This window comes from Medicago sativa, chromosome 3 (assembly GCF_051527215.1).
Source record: "Medicago sativa cultivar Bolivia chromosome 3, Bolivia_mono, whole genome shotgun sequence".
Lineage (NCBI taxonomy): Eukaryota > Viridiplantae > Streptophyta > Magnoliopsida > Fabales > Fabaceae > Medicago > Medicago sativa.
The window spans coordinates 68717501-68736173 of record NC_140751.1 but is presented as its reverse complement, the minus strand read 5'-3'; the positions used below and the strand labels follow the sequence as shown (position 1 = coordinate 68736173).

Here is an 18673-nt window from a genome sequence, read left to right as displayed (position 1 = left end):
TGAGTGTCGCTTTAGCCAAAAAAATTTGTTTCAAAATGAATGTCGCTTTCAGTTTCCAATGCAATAATAACTTTTTCTTTTCAATTGTACCCTCCAATTAATACTCTGCACACTACTTCCAAAGTATTACTTTTAAAACTAACCAATAGTTAATAAGGATAATTTGGTAAAATAACCATTCTCTTTCTCTTAATCATTGCATTTCTTAATATGTGTGTAAACACCTAAAACGACACTCATTTTGAAACGGAGGGAGTATTATTCTTATCTTGTTTTTTATCATGTGTGCACCAAACACATGATAGTATAATTGTCTATCATATCATTATCATATCATATTCGTATTCATCACCTTATCATAGCATGTCTCTATGATCTTCGTTCGATAGTTGATATTAAAGGCGTGTTTATTTCACTTGTGTGAGCAAGATTTGTGATTGGAGTTGAATAGGGCTATGAAAGTAACAACGCTGTCATCGAATCATACTTGAGAGTTCCAAGGATTGTTAGTGTTATTTATTACTATCCTTCTTCTCTTTCAGCCGCCATACATAACATACCCTTCTATCTCATGTATTTTTTGTAATCCAATCTTTGTTTTCTTTCTTTCTTTCTTTATAGTATCTAGCAAGAACAAGATAGAAAATCACCCTCCCTCACTCTCTCTATGTGCGTCTCTCGCATGATCATTCACTCACGTTAGTTACACCAAAACCAAACAACATATCATCAAGAACAAACCCTAAAACCCTTAATCCAATTGCACTCATCACATTCTCACAATGGAATCTGAATTCCCTTTAGAATTACAATCCGAAACCTTCAAGATTCTAAGTTCCAACGATGACAAAGCCATGGAAACTCTCTTCTCTCACCTTTACCCTAACCCTACTCAACACCAAAACCATGAACAACAACAAAACCGATCAAAATCACTCACATTCCTTCAATGTTGCAAACACCACCACCCTGATCTCCTCATGATCAAACTCTTTTTCCTTCTAACCTCATCTCCAGAAATCCCCACTCGCACAAACGCTGCACGCGCTCTTGTTTTTGTCAAACCCTCTCATCTTTGGCCCAAACTCCGTCCTCAGGCCCAAGCCCGTCTCCAGGCCCATTTCCTTAAATTCATAACCGAAGAAAAGTCAGTCCACGTCCTTAGACTAGCGTCACTTGTCTTAGCCGAAACCATTTCAGTTATTTATCAAAACCATCAACACTGGCAAGAAATTCTGGAATTTCTCTTCTCCTCGGTTAATTCAACCGAAGAGAAGCTTCGAGAATTTTCCTTTTTAGTCTTTGCCTCACTGTCAAATGACTGTTGTTTAATCCTCTCCAAATCTCTACAAGACCGTGTTAAAGTACTTCACTCTTCGTTCATAGGTGCACTTGCTGATTCACGAAACCCTAACGTTCAAGTTGCATCATTTGGTGCAGTGGTGAACCTGATTCGTTTGTTTTCAGATCCATCACTTTTTCACGAACTACTTCGAGCCATGATGGTCGGTGTATTTGCACTCTTGCAAGGATATGAAAAAAGCTACTTCAAAAGCGCTTTTGCAGAGTTGGTTAAGCTTGTGTCTGCTGAACCTTTTCTTGTGAAGCCTTACATGAGTGATATGGTCTTAGATGCACTTCAGATCGCAGAGAGTAGCGGTGTTAGCGATGAAACACATCGTTTGGCTTTTGAATTGGTGCTTGCGATGACTGAGTTGAAGGAATGTGAACAGATGCTGATGTCTTTGCCTCATGAGACGGTGGTTAGGTTATTTATCATTCCGATGAAATCGTTGGTTTTGTCTGTTAAAGAGGACGGTACTGGTGCTGGTTGTGGTGATCGTGGATCGGATGAAGAAAAAGGAAAAGGTGTAGATGGTGAGAATGAAAAGGTTGATGATGTGTATGAATTTGGAATCAAGTGTTTGAAGAAGCTTTGTGTTGCATTTGGAGGGGACAAAGTTGTGGCTGTTGCAAATGAACTGTTGACTAAATATTACTTGGATTCAGCTGACTGGAAAATGCGACATGCAGGAATTACATTGCTCACTGTGATTTCTAAAGAGTTCTCTGATGAAATGGTGACTTCATCATAACTATAATCTCTTGTTCTTTCATTAACATATTTCATGCATATGATATTGATACTATGCTACTAAGTTGTTATTTCACCAACACACACATCATTTTATGCATAGTTCTTGCCCTAACACATACATAATTTCTTGCAATAGCAATTGTTAGGGTATATATAAGGACTAAGTTTATATTTTGATTTTTCTCTTGTAAAAAAAGTTTATATTTTGATTTATACTTGAGATTTTTATAAAACATAAAAATAATAATATTATAGATGATCATGTAACATTTTATCACACTTGATTTTTTTTTTAAATGTTTTAGAGTTCTTAATTTAAATAAGAAAATAAGTTTCCGCCTCCGTTCTCTTAATAAATCCTCCATTCAAACACACTCTTCTAAGAAAGGGAAAGGATTAAAAAGCATGTTGTTGGTTTGCAATACAATGTCGTGGCTAATTTGAAAAGCTAGAAGTAGCTACATTTTTTGTTCAAAGGTGTCGAAAGGGGTTGAGGTTGTGAACTCGATAAAGAGTTTATCTTGGAATTGGTTTTTAGGGAGAAAGTCGGGATCGGATCCCCGTGTCTTTTTTATGAATGGTTCTCCCGCCTTTTAGTTTTGAACGTTTTTGTGTAATCCTTGGTTGTTTATGATGTTAATTTATATTTTATTTGCATATTATTATCTATAACTTATCTTAAAAAATCTCTTCTATCTCATTACCCCTTAAAAATATCTTCAATTCTTTAAAATGCATTTTCAATCTATGATATAAAGAGGAAAATATTAAAAAAGGAGTGTTGCATCCACTGCGTTGAGGTATTGCACAGTAGACTTTTTCATAATTTATAAATATATAAAACACAATTAGCGTTGTCAATCACATATTGCAAAAAATAGTGATTTGATCAAATTTTGTCACACAATAGTGTGTTATAGCGCCGCCTTAGCCGCTATTTGACAACTTGTTGTACTAAATATAGTATAAGGGAACAATAGTGATTTGTTCAAATTCTGCTATGCTATATAGCTACTAGACAGCATTGAACACAAATACCATAATGGAAATCACCAAATTGTGGTCGCATCGATAGATGAATAGTATTTTGACTCTTAGGAAATTATTGTTTCTATAGCACCTTTATAAAATTCTACTTTATTTTTGTGGTTTGATTAGATTTGAAGATGGTGATTCTCCCTCAATATGTCCCATATACATTTGTGCAGGTATTGATGGATAACTTTCTAGGGGAAATGGTAACCAAAACTTTGAAGTTATTCCAAGACTCTCATGTTCAAGTTCGGTTGGCTGCTTTTACTTTGATGGAGATGCCTATAAACTTTGTCCAAGCGGCTCAACTTCTTTATCATCATAGGTTTATGCATGCCTTTTTCATTGCACATGGCAGTGATGAGGACAATAAAGTAAAGGTATGTATATGTTAACTGACTAATTTCATGCAAAACCTATTTTTTCTTTAATCTAGAACTTCCGTATAGTCCATGCATAGTTTCTTCAACTCCAACATATATATTTGCTTTGTTTACTTTGTCGTTTTCTTAATTTTGAATGTTGTCAATCGCAGATTGCGAAAAATATCGGTTTGTTTAGATTCTATTACACAATAGTGCTATAGCTGCGACCACGTTTTGAAAATATTCTGTACTAAATAACGTATTGCATTGTAGAACAATAGCGATTTGTTCAAATTCCGCTACACTATAGCCATTATTTCACAACATCTATTTGAACTTGAAAGCATGAACAATGTCGAGATGTGTTTACTTATTTCCATTCCTACCGCTTCTTCATTCTTTACAATTCGCTCTCACGGAAGCACAATATTCATGTTATTATCAACATTGTATGTCTTCTTTAGCACATTTTTAATGTCTTTTAAATTTTACATGATGCTTTTCTAGGAACAAGCTGCCTCCGCAATGTTGAACTTTCTAAAGAACACTCTTCCTGATAGCTTAGCACTATACCAGAATGCAGATATTGTAATGAAGAAACTGTTATCAATGATTCAGGTAAAATTATTGTCTTACAATATGTTCGATTTCATTATCCGTGGAAAAGTTATCACATTTGATTTCATTATCCATAGGAATGTTGTCATTATTATTATAATTGCAGTCAACAATCTGCAATTGCGACCGCAGTATAACAGTATTACATGTCGCAGGAATGACATCACTATTGCAATTGCGGCTGCATTAGCTTCATTTTCTGCTTTCTTTGTAAGGTTTTGTTTTGAACTTGCCATTATGACTCATAATATTTTTCTGCTTTCTGCTTTCAGGATAAAGGAAGTGCTAAGCAAAGAAGGATTGGTTTGTTAGCCTTTAACATAGTTGCACAACGTTGTAATGAAGTAGCACACAAGTATCTTCCTCTTCTTGTATCTTTAAAAACATGTTTACCACCAATTTCATATTAATTGATGATGATACATTAAAAGTTTATATTTGTTTTTTGGTAGGTATTTTGCAATTTATCTTCCAAACTTAGTGGAAGCATGCAGTAACAAAGATTCTGTAATCAAAGAGGTTTCTTATCTTTTTGCGACCTCGGTTTCATTCTTAATACAGTTTTTGTATGTTGTTATTTAATGATTTTGCCCCTTTTTCAGGAAGCAGCTAGGGGAATTCGAATTTGTGCTGAGTTTGGGACGCCAAATTTCAAGCCTTATATCAATAGTATGTTGTTTGCTCTATAATTCTTCCATTGTATTATCAATAGTTTCACAACTAAATTTTTTGTGGTTTTCAGTGATATTGTCAGAATTCAGTATTTTTATCAAAGATCCGAACCGATCAGAGAATGCAAAAGCATGTGATATTGCAGTTTCTGCTATAGGAAGAATTTGTGAATTCCATCGCGATTGCATTGATGGCTCTATGGTAACATTTCCCTTCTAATGTCTATTGGTGTATGGATCATCATCTGATTATTCTATATAGATTTCACCATGGTTTTAAATCGTGGTTGCAGTAATTCTGCACCTTTATATTGAGGACAAAATGCGGAAAAATGTGTCCTATGTGGTCAAAACTGCAGTTACATTGTTGATATGTAGACCTCAAAATCTTTGATATTGAGGCTACGATTATGGTTGCGGACCGCAATTTAAAACCATGGATTTCCTGTCTGTCTACTACTAATTTTATTTACTACTGTCAACTACTAACTTTAGTGTCTATATCTAAATTTCATCAAGTTGTATACTCAATATTCCAATTGGTTACAACAGTTGCAAAATCGTGCAATTTTTTATACTCATTTCATTCTTGCAGTTTATCCCTGCTTGGTTAAGTTTCTTGCCCCTTAAAGAAGATTTGGTTGAAGCAAAAATTATGCATGAACAGCTCTGTTCAATGGTTGCAAGGTAAGAAAGTTCAAAAGAATCTTTTTGAATTATCAAGTTTTCAGCATAACATGCAGGTTTATTAACCGGAATGCTTTATTTGCTTTTCAGATTAGATAGAGATCTTTTAGGAGCTGGTAATCAAAATCTTGTTAAGATTATTGCAGTGTTACTTGAAGTGAGTTATTCACCTGCATAGACCTATTTGTCTGAGTTATTTCTTTATCTTTTGTGCTGATTTCTTATGATGAAATTTTATTAATTATAATGAATATTGATAACTATATATGCTAACATTTTTTTCTTCAGGTTATTGAGAAGGGTGACAAATTGGCTACAGCACAAACAATCAACCAGATGAATAATTTGCTGAGACAGCTTGGGCAGACCATTCCTCCTAGTGCGTTCGAGAAAATTTTAATGTCTTTGAGTGCTCAACAACGGGAATTATTATTGCCGTTTGTATCATCATTCTAATACAAATGTATGTATATACCAGTACATTAAGTCGTGCTATACCTCTGGTCCGAAGAAAAGAAAAGGCCATGCTACACCTAAGATCTAGAACCCCTGCAACCAAAGGGACATAATTGTTGTTATTAAGTTATTTTGTATTAGTTATCTATTGTTGTCTTGTACTCGATATATATTTCTGTGGATTATATGATTTTGTCAAACTAACTACAGATCCAATTCCAAACACACACTTGGTTATTTTATCAAATTTTATCCGGATACATATCTATAAATTGTATGATTTTGTAAACAACCTAGCTATAAGGAAACAGGTTTGCAGCCAAGCTCTAAAGATTTTTTCACAGCATCAACTACCAATTGAGTCTTTCTGCTAATTTCTGGCCATTTTGTAGAAGGCTGAGATCCATAATCTCTAATACTTGCAACAAGCCTAGCAAACTCTTGTATCATCAAAGCTTCTTGAGGGAGCTTGTTGGCAACATGAACTTCCTCTGGTCTCACATTCCACCCAATGTGAAGATCAACAAATTTTGCACCAAATGTGAAGTCAAATGAAGCACTAGTCTCCTTGTATGGGATTATGAAGTCCTTAAGATGCATAGACCCATTGGAACCACTTACAGATAAGTCCATGGACGTGTGAGAAAGAAATGAGCAGTGAATATTTGCAACTGTTTGATTTGGTTGGTCCCATTGCAAAGAAGATGTGATTGATAATATGACTCCGGCCGCATTTCGTGTGACGTCGGGAAGCGCGGTGACGGTGGTTGGTAGCTTGTAGCCCTTTGCCCATAAGGATGCACCAATGCAGTACCATGCTAAGTCACCAAGGGCACCAAGAGCATCCAGCTCTGGCTTTACTCTAATGTTATTCTCCAAGAATTCTTGAGTTGTTGGCATTGTTGATGTGCTATGGATCTTCAATACACAACGTTATGCAAACAAAATGTTTATACATTATAAACGAAATCTAACACAAAAATTAATATTAAAGTATAAATTACTTTTTTTATGCGTAGAATCAAACTCGATAGTTCAAAATTTATGATACTCATACACACTACGCATCAACCACTTGCGCTAGACCTCAATGATAGTTGTTAGGTATGAATTATTTTTTACACTATGTCCTCAATTTTATATCCAAATTTCCTAAATATATTTTTTTAGTTCAATAATATTTTTAAAAATAAAAAATATTAGTTGGTATTTTTGTTAGTCGAATAGTTAATTTAACTTATGATATCTTATCACTCCAACTCTTATGTTATTCCCCCAAACCACCAAACTGTTTTTTTTGTTTCCCCTTTTCTCTTTCACTTGATGTAATCTTATTCGAGACATGACGGATATTGAACATGAATATCTCTTCCTACCAAAATTTAAATTGTTAGTATGTTAATTGTTATGTTAGTATTTTTTTTCCTTTGTCAAAATTTAAACATTGTACATTTAACTCTTAACTCCTTTAATCCCTTGTCAGGATTCGAATCATCGTTTGCCACGTTGTTGGGGTCTAATTTTTTTATGCTAGACCCGATCCATACTGGTAAAAATGAAATAGTCCTTATAAACAAATTTAGAGTTTTTTCTTTGAAAAATATATAAGATATAATGAAATAGGGGTCCACTTACAAATTGAACGGGTCCAATACCATCGGAATTAGAAAGATCAAGCAAGTGTTCCATGTTCACAGTCCTAGGATGATGCAACCACATAGTCCCATCCATAAACTGCACACCATTGGCCTCACAAGCTTCTAAGATCAAATCAAGCTCCGCCACATCAAGTGCCGCCGGCTTCTCCACCAGCACATGCTTCTTCTTCCTCGCGGCAGCAACTGCCCACCTCACATGTAGACTCGTCGGGAGAGGAATGTACACTGCATCCACACCTGAATCCTCCACAACCTCATCATAGCTACCGTAGATTGTTACACTGGCTGGTAAACTGTTTTCGATGGCAAATTTTGATGCCTTTGATATGGAGCGGCTTCCTATGGCGGAGATGGTGGCGTTGGGAGTGAGAGTAATGGCTCTTGCTAGTTTTCTGGCGATGGTGGCGCAGCCTAGGATGCCGAAACGCACTGTATCTTTCTCAGTCATTTTATGGGTAGTAAGAAATTGCAAAAAAAAACTAGCTAGCAAGTAAGAACCATGCATATTGTTCTTGGCTGTGGATAGGATAGGTCCTACTCATTAAACCTCTACCAACAAATTGAGTGGTGGGAGCAATTTTTTAAAAAAGCAAGTGTAACATGAAATTTATATTTGAGGGTTTTGTTTTTTAAATACTAGATCTTTTTTAAAAGTATTCAAAAATATGTTTTTCATTAAGTTCTTAAATATTTATTTTAGGGACGCAACAGTATATACAATGAATATTCTGGAAGGGAATATTCTTTACTCACGTAGCCTCTTCAGATCATACAACAAATATATTTTCGCAAATAGTCTCCAGATTAAACAAAATAATATATGCTCATTGTGGCGTTAATTTCTTGTACAGATTGTAAACTATGCTACAAGCTTGAAACCATGTGCATTGATGGGTTGAAACATTTCACGACTGATGAATGTTTTTTTGAAGGATGGCTGATGAATATTGATATGTGAATATCTAAGACGTGCATTTAGCATGTAGCAATTGAATCTCAAAAGACTCAGAAATCCATTGTAATTAACAGAAAGCTCAAAGGTATCATACACACACAGTTTAACACATAATTTGTCCATCGTCTATATTTGAAACTTGGAAATAAGCTAGATACTGTTTGAAAACAGAGGATTGAAGAGAAGGGTCCAAAGGATAAAGAGAGATTATTGGTATGGTATACCAAGAGAATCCATGCATTAACTTCATCAAATTGATGCATTAACATTTTTTGATTAAACAAATGGTCGTACCTTTGTTTTCTCTGATTATTATCTATCTTTTGCAACGTAATGGAAAAGAATCATAAACGGATTATAGATGTAACTTGATGCAGACAGCACAACTTGAATTAAAAATTGCATGCCAAAAATGGTTGCGCAAGGAGTTAAAGATTAATAGATTTGTGATCAGGCTAAACATTATCGAGTTAATCCTCCAGTCCTTTAATTTAAGAAATAAAAGCATAAATTATTAAAAACTAAATACTACAAAACAAGTACACCTTATAAACACAACCAGAGCAAATAAGTAGTCTTTCACTGATTTTAAGTTACTATGTTATTTAGACAAAAAGTAATTTAAAAGAATGCTAAAAAGGAGCAAAAATGAACTTAAATAGAGAAAGGATAAAGATAAAAATTCAGGCAAAGCTAGCTTGAAGGAAAACTACGATTTGAACAAATTTGCTGCCTGTGATCTTGCCTGACAATTATGGTTTCCCTTACCACGACCAGTGACCTTGAAAGTAAAATGGTTGGAGGCATATCTTTGAGGAATGAAACAAACTCAACATCAAGAACATCATTGGTTTCTATGGAAGTTTGATAAAAGAGAGTTAACAGCAAACCCAAAATAATAATATGTATTATTACTATATCTGAATAACAACCACATATCATTCTTGCAGAATAAAAACATAACCAGAGATTGAAAATTAAAACAGCACAAACAAAAAGAGAGTACCCTTGCATCAACAAAACTAAGATTCAACATATAAATTTCTATTTCAGGATAGAAGTGACTTATGCTTATTCAGCCATGTTATCGCCGCCATCGTCACCCTCACCCTCACTCAGGTCAAGATCTTCAAGCCCAGTTAGCAGCTCATCCCATGGAACAGAAGGTGCCTCTTCACCATCAGTCACAGATGCCACCTCTGATGGTTTATAGTCTTTATTTTGGTATAATGATATGTTGAACCGCAATTCAGGGTTTTCTTCTAGCTCTTTCAAGAAAAGTTCATATTCTGCACTTCTCTTATCTTCATTAACTTTAATCTTATCATCAGCCTCCATGGGAATTCGTCTAAGCTTAAATGAACGAGTCTTGCGATCTTCATAGCTCTTCTTTATCAAAACCACTTCAGGAATATTTCCTTTGTACCTGTCCAATTCCATGTCATTACTGTTGGCAGCATACAAATCATAACCAAGAGCATTGTCACCAGGCTTTAAAAGATGGCCCAAATGAGTTCTGATAGAAAACATCGTGTCATTCTTTCCAAAATCAGACACACGGGCCACTTGAGCATCAGCTAAAACATATTTCGTGCCACCGACATTAACCTCAGATGAAACAACTTCCACATCCAACACTATATACTCCACCAACTGTCTGCTAGTAAGTAAAGACTTGAAGGATGTCCTCCAATACTGCTCAGCATCCAAGAAACCAAACTTCAAGGTAAGTGGATCAAGCAAAGCAATGCTGTTAGTAACCTTCGTGCAAATCACAATAGGACCGATATTTCCCAAAATTGCAGCAGCTTTAGGAGGCAAACAAATTAAATCCTCACGACAAATGGGGCTGATTTCCACAGAAAATGTGTACTTATAATTGTAGTTATTACTCTTCGAATCATGAGAAACAAGTTGCTTATCACTGCGGCTCTTAACAGGGGCTACTTTCCCTACAAATTCAACAAACTTGATCCCATGACTTCGATTAGAGAAATAGAAGTCAATACCGTGATCCATCTGTTTGATTCTGATAGCACGAGCAGCAGCACCATGCCTTAGAATTAGCTGCTCCAAATAGTAAAAAGTACGCCTATGAGAGACATGTTGCCTGAGTTGCACAGCAGCAATCCACTGATCAGGGTTAGCTGCAACCCTAGAGCAAGATTCACACATGTGATCCTGTTGAACATACTCAACAGGGTAAGACTGTTCGAGAATTGCGCCGTGATAAACTTCCTTCTGGACACTAACCTTGACTTTAACCCTCTTGGAATGTGGCTCTGTCCAAATAAACTCAGCATTTACTAACTTTGCCTTATTGATATTCATATTCTTCTGCAATTTTTTCAAGCAAAATGTCAGCAGCTCCTTTGATTCTAACTGAAGTTTGACCCAAGTTCTCGGTGGCTGCAAGTAACTTTCACACTCAGGACAATGAACAAGCACCAGACGCTTAAGTAATCCTTCCGTGATATCAACTTCTGAGCGCAAACACTTCACACACATATTGGCTGCATTTGGTTGCATACGAATCCCACATTTGCAACACAAAACACTGCCAATTGTTTGGTGAACCATGAACATACCGGCTTCTTGTGCCATCTCGAATACACCTGGCATGATAAGGAACAAAAAACAGTATTCCATTGTGAGAAAGTATAAAGAAGCAAAACTTAAAAATTAAATTAAAAAACATAAGTACGCTTCAGGAAGAAGAGAGAAAGAAAGAAAAAAAGTGCATATACAGAAATACAAAACTAACTGAAATCAATATTTAATTTATTTCAATATAATTAACTTAGGTCCTGTTTGGATAAACAGCTTAATGTACAGCTCATGCATAAGTGCTTTCTTATGTATATAGGGTCTGTTTGGATTGGCTTATTTTTTAGCTTATGCAAATAAATAAGCTTTTATGTTAATTCATACCTTCTCATTAACGAAAATTGTATCTTCATAAGCTGTTTTTTCATAAATTATCTTGAAAAGCTTATGATAATACATAAAAGCTTATTAATTCGAATAAGTTGTTTAGCATAAGCACAAAAATAAGTCAATCCAAACAGGCCCATAAGCTATTTCTATAACAAAGAATAAAATAAAGCTATATTGTTTTGATATAAGTTATAAGCTGTTTTCATAAGCTACATCGGATAGTTTATGAAAATAAGCTGAAAACAGGTTATGAACATGTTATAAGCTATTCTCGTAAGTTTTCTCAAACAGTATCACAATAAGCTCAAATAAAACCAATCCAAACAAATACTTATTACAAAATACCTAGATTACAGCGGATTCATATATCAATTCTATGTTTTTCATGATTTCGAACATTGGTGGAAACCAAAATAACAAAAAATGAAAATGGAAAACGTGAACGAGTTTCTCACCGTTTATGATGATCGGAGATTAACTCTGTATGCGATTTTCCGGTCGGTGGAATTCGGCGCGGTTCCAATTTGGTTCTGAGGGGCAAAGCGGTGCGAAACCTGCTTTGTATGAAGCTGCTGAGTTTTGTTGAATTAGGGTTTTAAATGGCGAAAATGGTTTTTGCTTTTTTGTTTTTGTTTTTTTGTGAATGATGAAGATGGGCTTCTTCAAAAGGATATTGTTTGGGCTTGGGATTAGAAGCCTATTTGATAGAACAATTACTTTTCTCACATACCTAATTGCTCTCCTAAAAGACCATTATACCCGAATGACAATTAACTGTCACTGGTTTCTCAACATGAGAACCAGTGGAAGTTAATTTTTGATAGGGATATGATGGTCTTTTACTAGCGTGGGTGATCAATTAGGTATGTGAAAAAAGCAATTTCCATTTGATAAGCCTTTTCACCGAGGATTTCTTATCGCATCTCTCATTTTCTCGTGTGCTTTACATTTTTCGATTTTATCCTCATCGAATTCTATTGTTTGAAATTTAAAAACACACTTTGAAATTGAATTATAGAATCATAGTTGTACCTGTATATGTACAGTGCTCATCTACTTTCCCTTTTAACCTAAAAACTATAAAAAAAAATAAAAAAAATAAAAAAAAAACACATTAATCTAAATATCCTTTCATCGTATGATTTTTCAACCAAACTCGGTCAAATCCAATGAATTTGAAACGTTTATAACAACTATACAAAAGGTTAGTACACATTTGCTTAACTCATTAGTGTTTGATTTTTTTTTACTTTGGATTTTTAGTTCAACTTCCATAATCTGAAATGAATTCTGTCAATTTGGTTTCTAAAATATGAATTGAGTTCATAGATGCAAATTGCTAATTTTATAGTTCTGATTCTATAGCCTTTACGCTATATGAACAAGAATCTACCCTTATGAAGAAGAGAATAAAAAATGTTCCGCCTAATCTTGACTCATTGGGATTTTATTTTCCCGCTTAGGTATCATGTTTTGGATGATATTAAATGTTAAGGATTAGGTGTTATGTTTTGAATGATATTATGTATGAACACTTGGGTCTTACGTTTTAGATGATATTATGTGTTATATTGTTTTCTATTTTATTATATTATGTTCAAAACTTGTATATGTTCAGAATAGGTGTACACAAGTTTAGAAAATTGCATAATCCTATGCATTCTTAGTTCGGATTCTATAAACTGAACTAGTATTTTACACATTTGGTTTATAGAATCTTAAACATGTCAATATATGGAAGTCTAATGTGTTTGAAAACTAGTATAGTTCTGATTCTATAGCCTGAACTAGTAAAACAAACTATTTTTTATGGTCTACATGCCACATGCAATATATGTAGTCCACAACACACAATTTTTTTTTTTTATGAATTGGTTTATTTGACTTATTTTCACTCCACACCATAAAACAATGAACACTTATCTAATAGAAACGAACTCTAACCGAGTTGTAGTTTAGTGCAACTGGAAGAATCTAAATTTATTTAATATTAATGTTGATGTTACACTATCTAATTTGAATGATCAACTGAACCAAATGAATGTCCGTTTTAACCACGACGACATGAGAACAATATTTAGTGTTGAGTATCATTGGGCTTGAGAAAATAGTTGGGTTTGAGAAAATAGTTCACTCCAAAATCTAAATTAAATGTTATTTTTAAAACCATAGAACTTTTGATTTATTATTTTTGTTTTCATCGAAGAGAATTTCAAATATGTAGTATGTTATTTTTATAACATATATATAATTATTCCATAGACTATCCAAGTGGAATAAACAACTTCTACCATTTTTGTGAATCAATAGTAAGAGAATAGAAAATTAATAGAATCTCACAAAGAAATCAATTCATCCTTAAGTCTGCTTTGAAGTCGTTGTAACTTAGACTTGAACGATTTTTATTCTTTGATTGAAAAAAAAAAAAGTTTTCATCATATTTATTTGATGTGTTTGATGTAGAACATGACGAAAAAACAAAAAAGCAAAATCTTATATTAGATATTTTAATTATTTATTTTTCCTATATTGTTGGATGCGTGTAGAGGCCCAACAATGTGATCCTTGCAAAGAGCATTTGCGAAAATTTAACTTGATGATGAATACCATAAGTGTACTAAATCACACAAGTAATAAAATACTCCCTCCGTCCCAGAATAACTGACCCATTTTCTAAAAAAAAGTGTCCCAAAAAAAACTGACTCATTTCAATTTTCAATACAACTTTCATCATTCCCAATACAATATAACACTAAATAATACTACTTTTATCATTCCCAATACAATATATTCCACTTTTCCCTTTATTTATACACTTTTCTTAATCTGTGTGAAAAACCAAAGTAGGTCAATTATACCGGGACGGAGGGAGTAGTAAGTTAAACATCTTCACAAGTATTGTTTTTTCTACTTTGAAATGAAAGCAATACTTAATAAAAAATAGTAAAATGATGGGTTTTCAAGATTGGTTTGCAACTTGAAAACACTACTAAAAAAACACGATTTAGGGACGGATTTTAGGGAGGGAAAACAATCCCTCACTAATAGTGACGGATTTAGCGACGGATTTCCGTAATTTCCACAAAAGTTGAGCTGCCAAACATTAGTAACGGAATTGTGTAAACATCCGTCACAAAAATTCCCTCACTAAACCTCCGTGACTAAATCCCTCACTAAATTCTTTAGCTGAATGTTTGTGACGGAATTTGACATGGATTTTATCCCTATCTAATGTATCCCTCACTAAAACCCTCACTAATATCAATTACATATCTCTATGTAATGTATCCCTCACTAAAAGCCTCACTAAAGTCATTAGCCAAAACTGAATTATTTTCCCCCTCATTTATTTTCACGTTTTGGTTTCCCTCCTCTCATACTAAAATATTCCCCCTCTTCTTTTTTTTTTGCTCACAAACCCCAAAATAAATTATCCCCCAAATTTTACACTCACAAACCCAAACACTCATCTTCAAAACTTCTCACTCCCTAAAACTCAAGATGAACCCAAACCCTAAAATAAAATTAACCCAAAATTTTCCCCAAACACTTAATCACTCTCTCAGATGAACAAATTTTCCCAAGCTTCTCATCTTCAAAACTTCTCGGTCCCTCTCAATCGCAAGCTTCTCAATCACTATCTCGGAATCGCAAGTTTCTCACTGAACAGCTCTTTCCTTCTCAGTCCCTGAATCGCTCTCTCAACCTCTCTCATCTTCTCAGTTGGAACCCCTCTTTCCTTCTCAGTTGGAATCGCAAGCTCTTCTCAGTTGGAATCGGTCTGTTTCAAATTTCTTCTTTGTTAATTGAAATTTCTTCACATTCTTTACTAATCTATGTGTTTAATTTGTAGATTCTTCTTAATTTGAAGCTGAATTTCTCCAAAAATCTGAAGCTGAATTTGAACCCTAATTTACGGTGCTAATGCTCTCACAACACAAATCTTCACTTAATCTCACTCCCAAAATCGAATCTTCTTCCTTCTCCCAAAATCCTTTATCAAATCTTCAGTGAGTACTCTCAAAATCACGGTAACCTCTCTCTCAATCTCAGAATTTATTTATTATTTATTATTATTTTTTTATTAGTTTTTTATAGTTTTTCTCTTCATTGAAGTTAATGTTTGTGATACTTGTATTTCTGATGTTGTTTTAATTTATATTAACTCACGAAGGTTGTATTAACCGGATACGCTCCATGGCACAAAATCCCCATATATGTGCATCTTGGGCAGAATCTGGTCATGTCCAGGTTAGTTTTAAAAATCCTATGGTTTAGTTTTTGTATTTGTAGTGAACTTGGATGTAAGATTCACTTATTTTTTGAACTATTGTGAAAATTCATGTGATATGGTAGTGTCAGTTTTCGATATGTAATGATTATATGTCACACTAATAATGATTGCCTTTTAACTTATAACAACACATGTCAGTAGGGGAAACTTCAAGTGGGTTTTATTTTGTTCTGTTCAACTATTATGTGTAGGACTCCTATATTTGATTTTAACATAACTGTTTAATTTTATATACAAGCCCTTTTAGAACATGTATCAATAACAAGTGTGACCTACGTGCATCATTAATACGATTAGTGATGTACAGACTGGTCCTTAGCCAAGTAAATGTTTTGGTTAAAGCAAGCTAGTGTACAGAGTTAATTTTTTTGGTCCATAACTGTTTTGACGAGGTAAATTTCATAGGGCTGTTATGAAGTAGGAAAATTGCATGTATTACACTTGAATAAATGCTTTTTACCTTATTGAGAAAATGAATTGACCCCTCTTAATCATCTTTCGATGAAACGAGGCTGCTGTGTTTTTTCTGCTGCTGGTGTGAGTGTTTTCTCTGTGCAGGGAGGTGCTTTTAGCATTTGGGGCCTGTTTTCCATGACTGTTTTTTAAGCCTAGTGGACTGTGTGTTGGACTGTGTGTGTTTTGTGTGTTTTTGTGCTGTTTTTAGGCCATTGAGGTGTTTGAATAGCAGCAGTTTCAGACCTGTTATTTATCATTCAAATTTTACATATTAAGAAATAAGCGCAATGAGTAATTTTATTGATAAGTCACATGAGTACAAGATAAATTGAGACACACTTAAGTACTGAACTAGTCACACTATTTGTCTAAGAAATGTTTTTACAAAAGAGCACACTTTAGAGCTGAACCTTCTTTCCTCTCGCAGTAGATCTAGAAACAAATTTGATTTCTTTAAAATCAATTTCATGAATGGTGCTGCCAGTTACACTTTAGAGTTTCAAAAAATAATGGTGTCACCTGAGATGACTCACTCTTCAATTATAGTTTAGCATAATTGACAGGGAGCCTCACACTCACATCAGGGGCATATCGTTTTTGGATACTTGAATAGGTCACTGAACTAGGATGTTAGTTTTTGCTTACTCTTGTTTACATGCTCTGTTGCTATGCTATTTTATCCATTTGTATATCGACTTTATGTTATATTTGATTATTAATTCTGATTTTGATTGAATGGATGTTGTCTCACTCGCAGTTCTTGAACCATTCCTTTTAAATAATACATCAGCAATGGAAGTACCTGAAAATAGAAAGTGGATGTATAACAGAGTTGATTGTTACAAGAACATTACTGCAGAATTTAATACTGAAGTTCTGGAGTTTATTAAGTTTGCTTTGGAACAAGATAAAGATAACATTGGAGGAAGATGAAGATGAAAGGGAGGAAGATGAAGATATGTATGAAGATATAGATTCAAACTAAGTCATTGATCCAAGCAAATGGGTTTCCTCAAAATCAAAGGATATTGCTGTAAGTTATTACTTCATGACCTTATTGAACTTGATGAATATTTAGTCTATTTTTAAAGTAGTTGAACTATGATATGGAGGTTCTGCACTGATGCTAATTGTTAAGAACTGATGCTATTTTTAATTGTTTTAATAGTTCGCACTGAAATAATTGTTCACTGATGCTATTTTATGGAGGTTATGCACTGATGCTAATTGTTAAGCACATATTAAGAAATAATATAAATGTACCTATGACGTAGATTGAGCACTACCATTTCAATTTTCTTTTTCTTCTTCCATACCAATCCTAACTCCACTTGATTATTTTTTTGACATAAAGAACTCCATATGAAACTATGTCCATATTTAAGAAGCAGATTGAGAAAAATAATGAATTATCTTGATAGGAAGATATATTAGAATGTTAGTTTGTTTGATGCTTCTGGAAAACTGATATAGGCAAGCAGTGAACACATCATAAGTTTTTAGGACAGCATACTGGGTAAAAATCAACAACATTGTTTTTAGATAAGGTTTTAGGCGGTGGATTTTGTTTGTTTGTTGCTGTTATTCATCTGTTATTCATTCTGCTATTTTGCAGCGTGTTTTTCTGTCATGGGGTTTGCTGTTCTGCTTTTTCCCTCCCTCTCCTTTCTGTTGAGCGGCTGTTGGTGTGTTTAGTTTGGTGTTTTATGGCCTGTTCATAGGTGAGACAGGGGTATGCTTGGTACTCGTAGGTATTCTACTACCTCAGCGATTGATGCCACCTTTATTTTTGGTTTTTTGGGTTGTTGGTAGTTCCGTATATTTGCGGCTACAATTGTATTTTTCCCTTATATCCGCGAGTTTTTTTGCTTCTTGCAATGGCTCGACGTGAATAAATTTCCTTGTGACTTTTTATGTATTTTTGAGAGTTTCCTTGTGACTATGTATTTTGAGAGTTGAACAATGGTTGTAAACTTATTGAGAGTTTCCTTATGACTTTTATGGTGATGAATGTATGTGTTGGGTATGAAGACAATTTATGAAGTGTTTTTTGTTGTATATTTATAATTTTCAACAAGTTCAATATGGTTTAATATAGTAAATGCATATACAATATTAATATAATTAATTAATGAAATCTGGTTTGAAATGGAACATTAAACTACTGATGCAAATTTCTGTTTGGATCAGTGAGGGAAATAAATTTCTCACTAAACTTGTAGTTTGTGAGGGAATTCAATTTCATCACAATTTATGCCTTCATAATTTGAAAGGGAAAACCAATCCGTCATTAATTAGTGATGGAAATAATGGTAAAAAAATGATGGAATAGTCCCTCACTATTAGAGAGGGAACAAGAATCCCTCACTAATTACTGACGGATTTGTCCAAGTTTTAGGATAATTCTGGTTCATATTTAGTGACGGATTTAAATAATTAGTGAGGG

At 34.1% G+C, this 18673-nt stretch overlaps 3 protein-coding genes and 1 long non-coding RNA gene across 4 annotated transcripts; 2 read left to right on the top strand and 2 right to left on the bottom strand.

Moving 5' to 3' along the window:
- The first annotated feature begins 547 nt into the window (after positions 1-547).
- Positions 548-6174, top strand: LOC146939548 (uncharacterized). Its single transcript, XM_085753173.1, has 10 exons — positions 548-2081; positions 3307-3510; positions 4003-4113; positions 4386-4468; positions 4566-4632; positions 4716-4782; positions 4856-4986; positions 5380-5471; positions 5562-5628; positions 5760-6174. The coding sequence occupies exons 1-10, from the start codon at positions 783-785 to the stop codon at positions 5925-5927; spliced, it is 2289 nt and encodes a 762-aa protein (XP_085609299.1). The 5' UTR covers positions 548-782; the 3' UTR covers positions 5928-6174.
- LOC146939547 (putative oxidoreductase At4g09670) lies at positions 6144-8066 on the bottom strand. Its single transcript, XM_085753172.1, has 2 exons — positions 7563-8066; positions 6144-6845 (listed from the first exon to the last, which is right to left on the bottom strand). Exons 1-2 carry the CDS (start codon positions 8031-8033, stop codon positions 6225-6227), a joined length of 1092 nt encoding a protein of 363 aa, XP_085609298.1. The 5' UTR covers positions 8034-8066; the 3' UTR covers positions 6144-6224.
- A 1352-nt stretch (positions 8067-9418) lies between these two features.
- NMD3 (nonsense-mediated mRNA decay NMD3 family protein) lies at positions 9419-12048 on the bottom strand. The gene is made up of 2 exons (XM_085753171.1): positions 11933-12048; positions 9419-11155 (listed from the first exon to the last, which is right to left on the bottom strand). Exon 2 carries the CDS (start codon positions 11142-11144, stop codon positions 9612-9614), a length of 1533 nt encoding a protein of 510 aa, XP_085609297.1. The 5' UTR covers positions 11145-11155; positions 11933-12048; the 3' UTR covers positions 9419-9611.
- A 2416-nt stretch (positions 12049-14464) lies between these two features.
- Positions 14465-18270, top strand: LOC146939545 (uncharacterized). The gene is made up of 5 exons (XR_015031681.1): positions 14465-15256; positions 15331-15508; positions 15652-15728; positions 16985-17260; positions 17843-18270. It is a non-coding gene; the product is annotated as an uncharacterized LOC146939545 (long non-coding RNA).
- The last annotated feature ends 403 nt before the right edge of the window (positions 18271-18673 follow it).

What these genes read in the sequence shown, in the direction of transcription:
- NMD3 (XM_085753171.1), bottom strand. Translation starts at nt 11,144, where the DNA reads ATGGCACAAGAAGCCGGTATGTTCATGGTTCACCAAACAATTGGCAGT.
- LOC146939547 (XM_085753172.1), bottom strand. Translation starts at nt 8,033, where the DNA reads ATGACTGAGAAAGATACAGTGCGTTTCGGCATCCTAGGCTGCGCCACC. An exon ending in GTATTGGACCCGTTCAATTT is followed by an intron (nt 6,846 to 7,562) that starts GTAAGTGGACCC and finishes TGTGTATTGAAG; the next exon opens with ATCCATAGCACATCAACAAT.
- LOC146939548 (XM_085753173.1), top strand. Translation starts at nt 783, where the DNA reads ATGGAATCTGAATTCCCTTTAGAATTACAATCCGAAACCTTCAAGATT. An exon ending in TGTAATGAAGTAGCACACAA is followed by an intron (nt 4,469 to 4,565) that starts GTATCTTCCTCT and finishes GTTTTTTGGTAG; the next exon opens with GTATTTTGCAATTTATCTTC. An exon ending in ATTGCATTGATGGCTCTATG is followed by an intron (nt 4,987 to 5,379) that starts GTAACATTTCCC and finishes TCATTCTTGCAG; the next exon opens with TTTATCCCTGCTTGGTTAAG.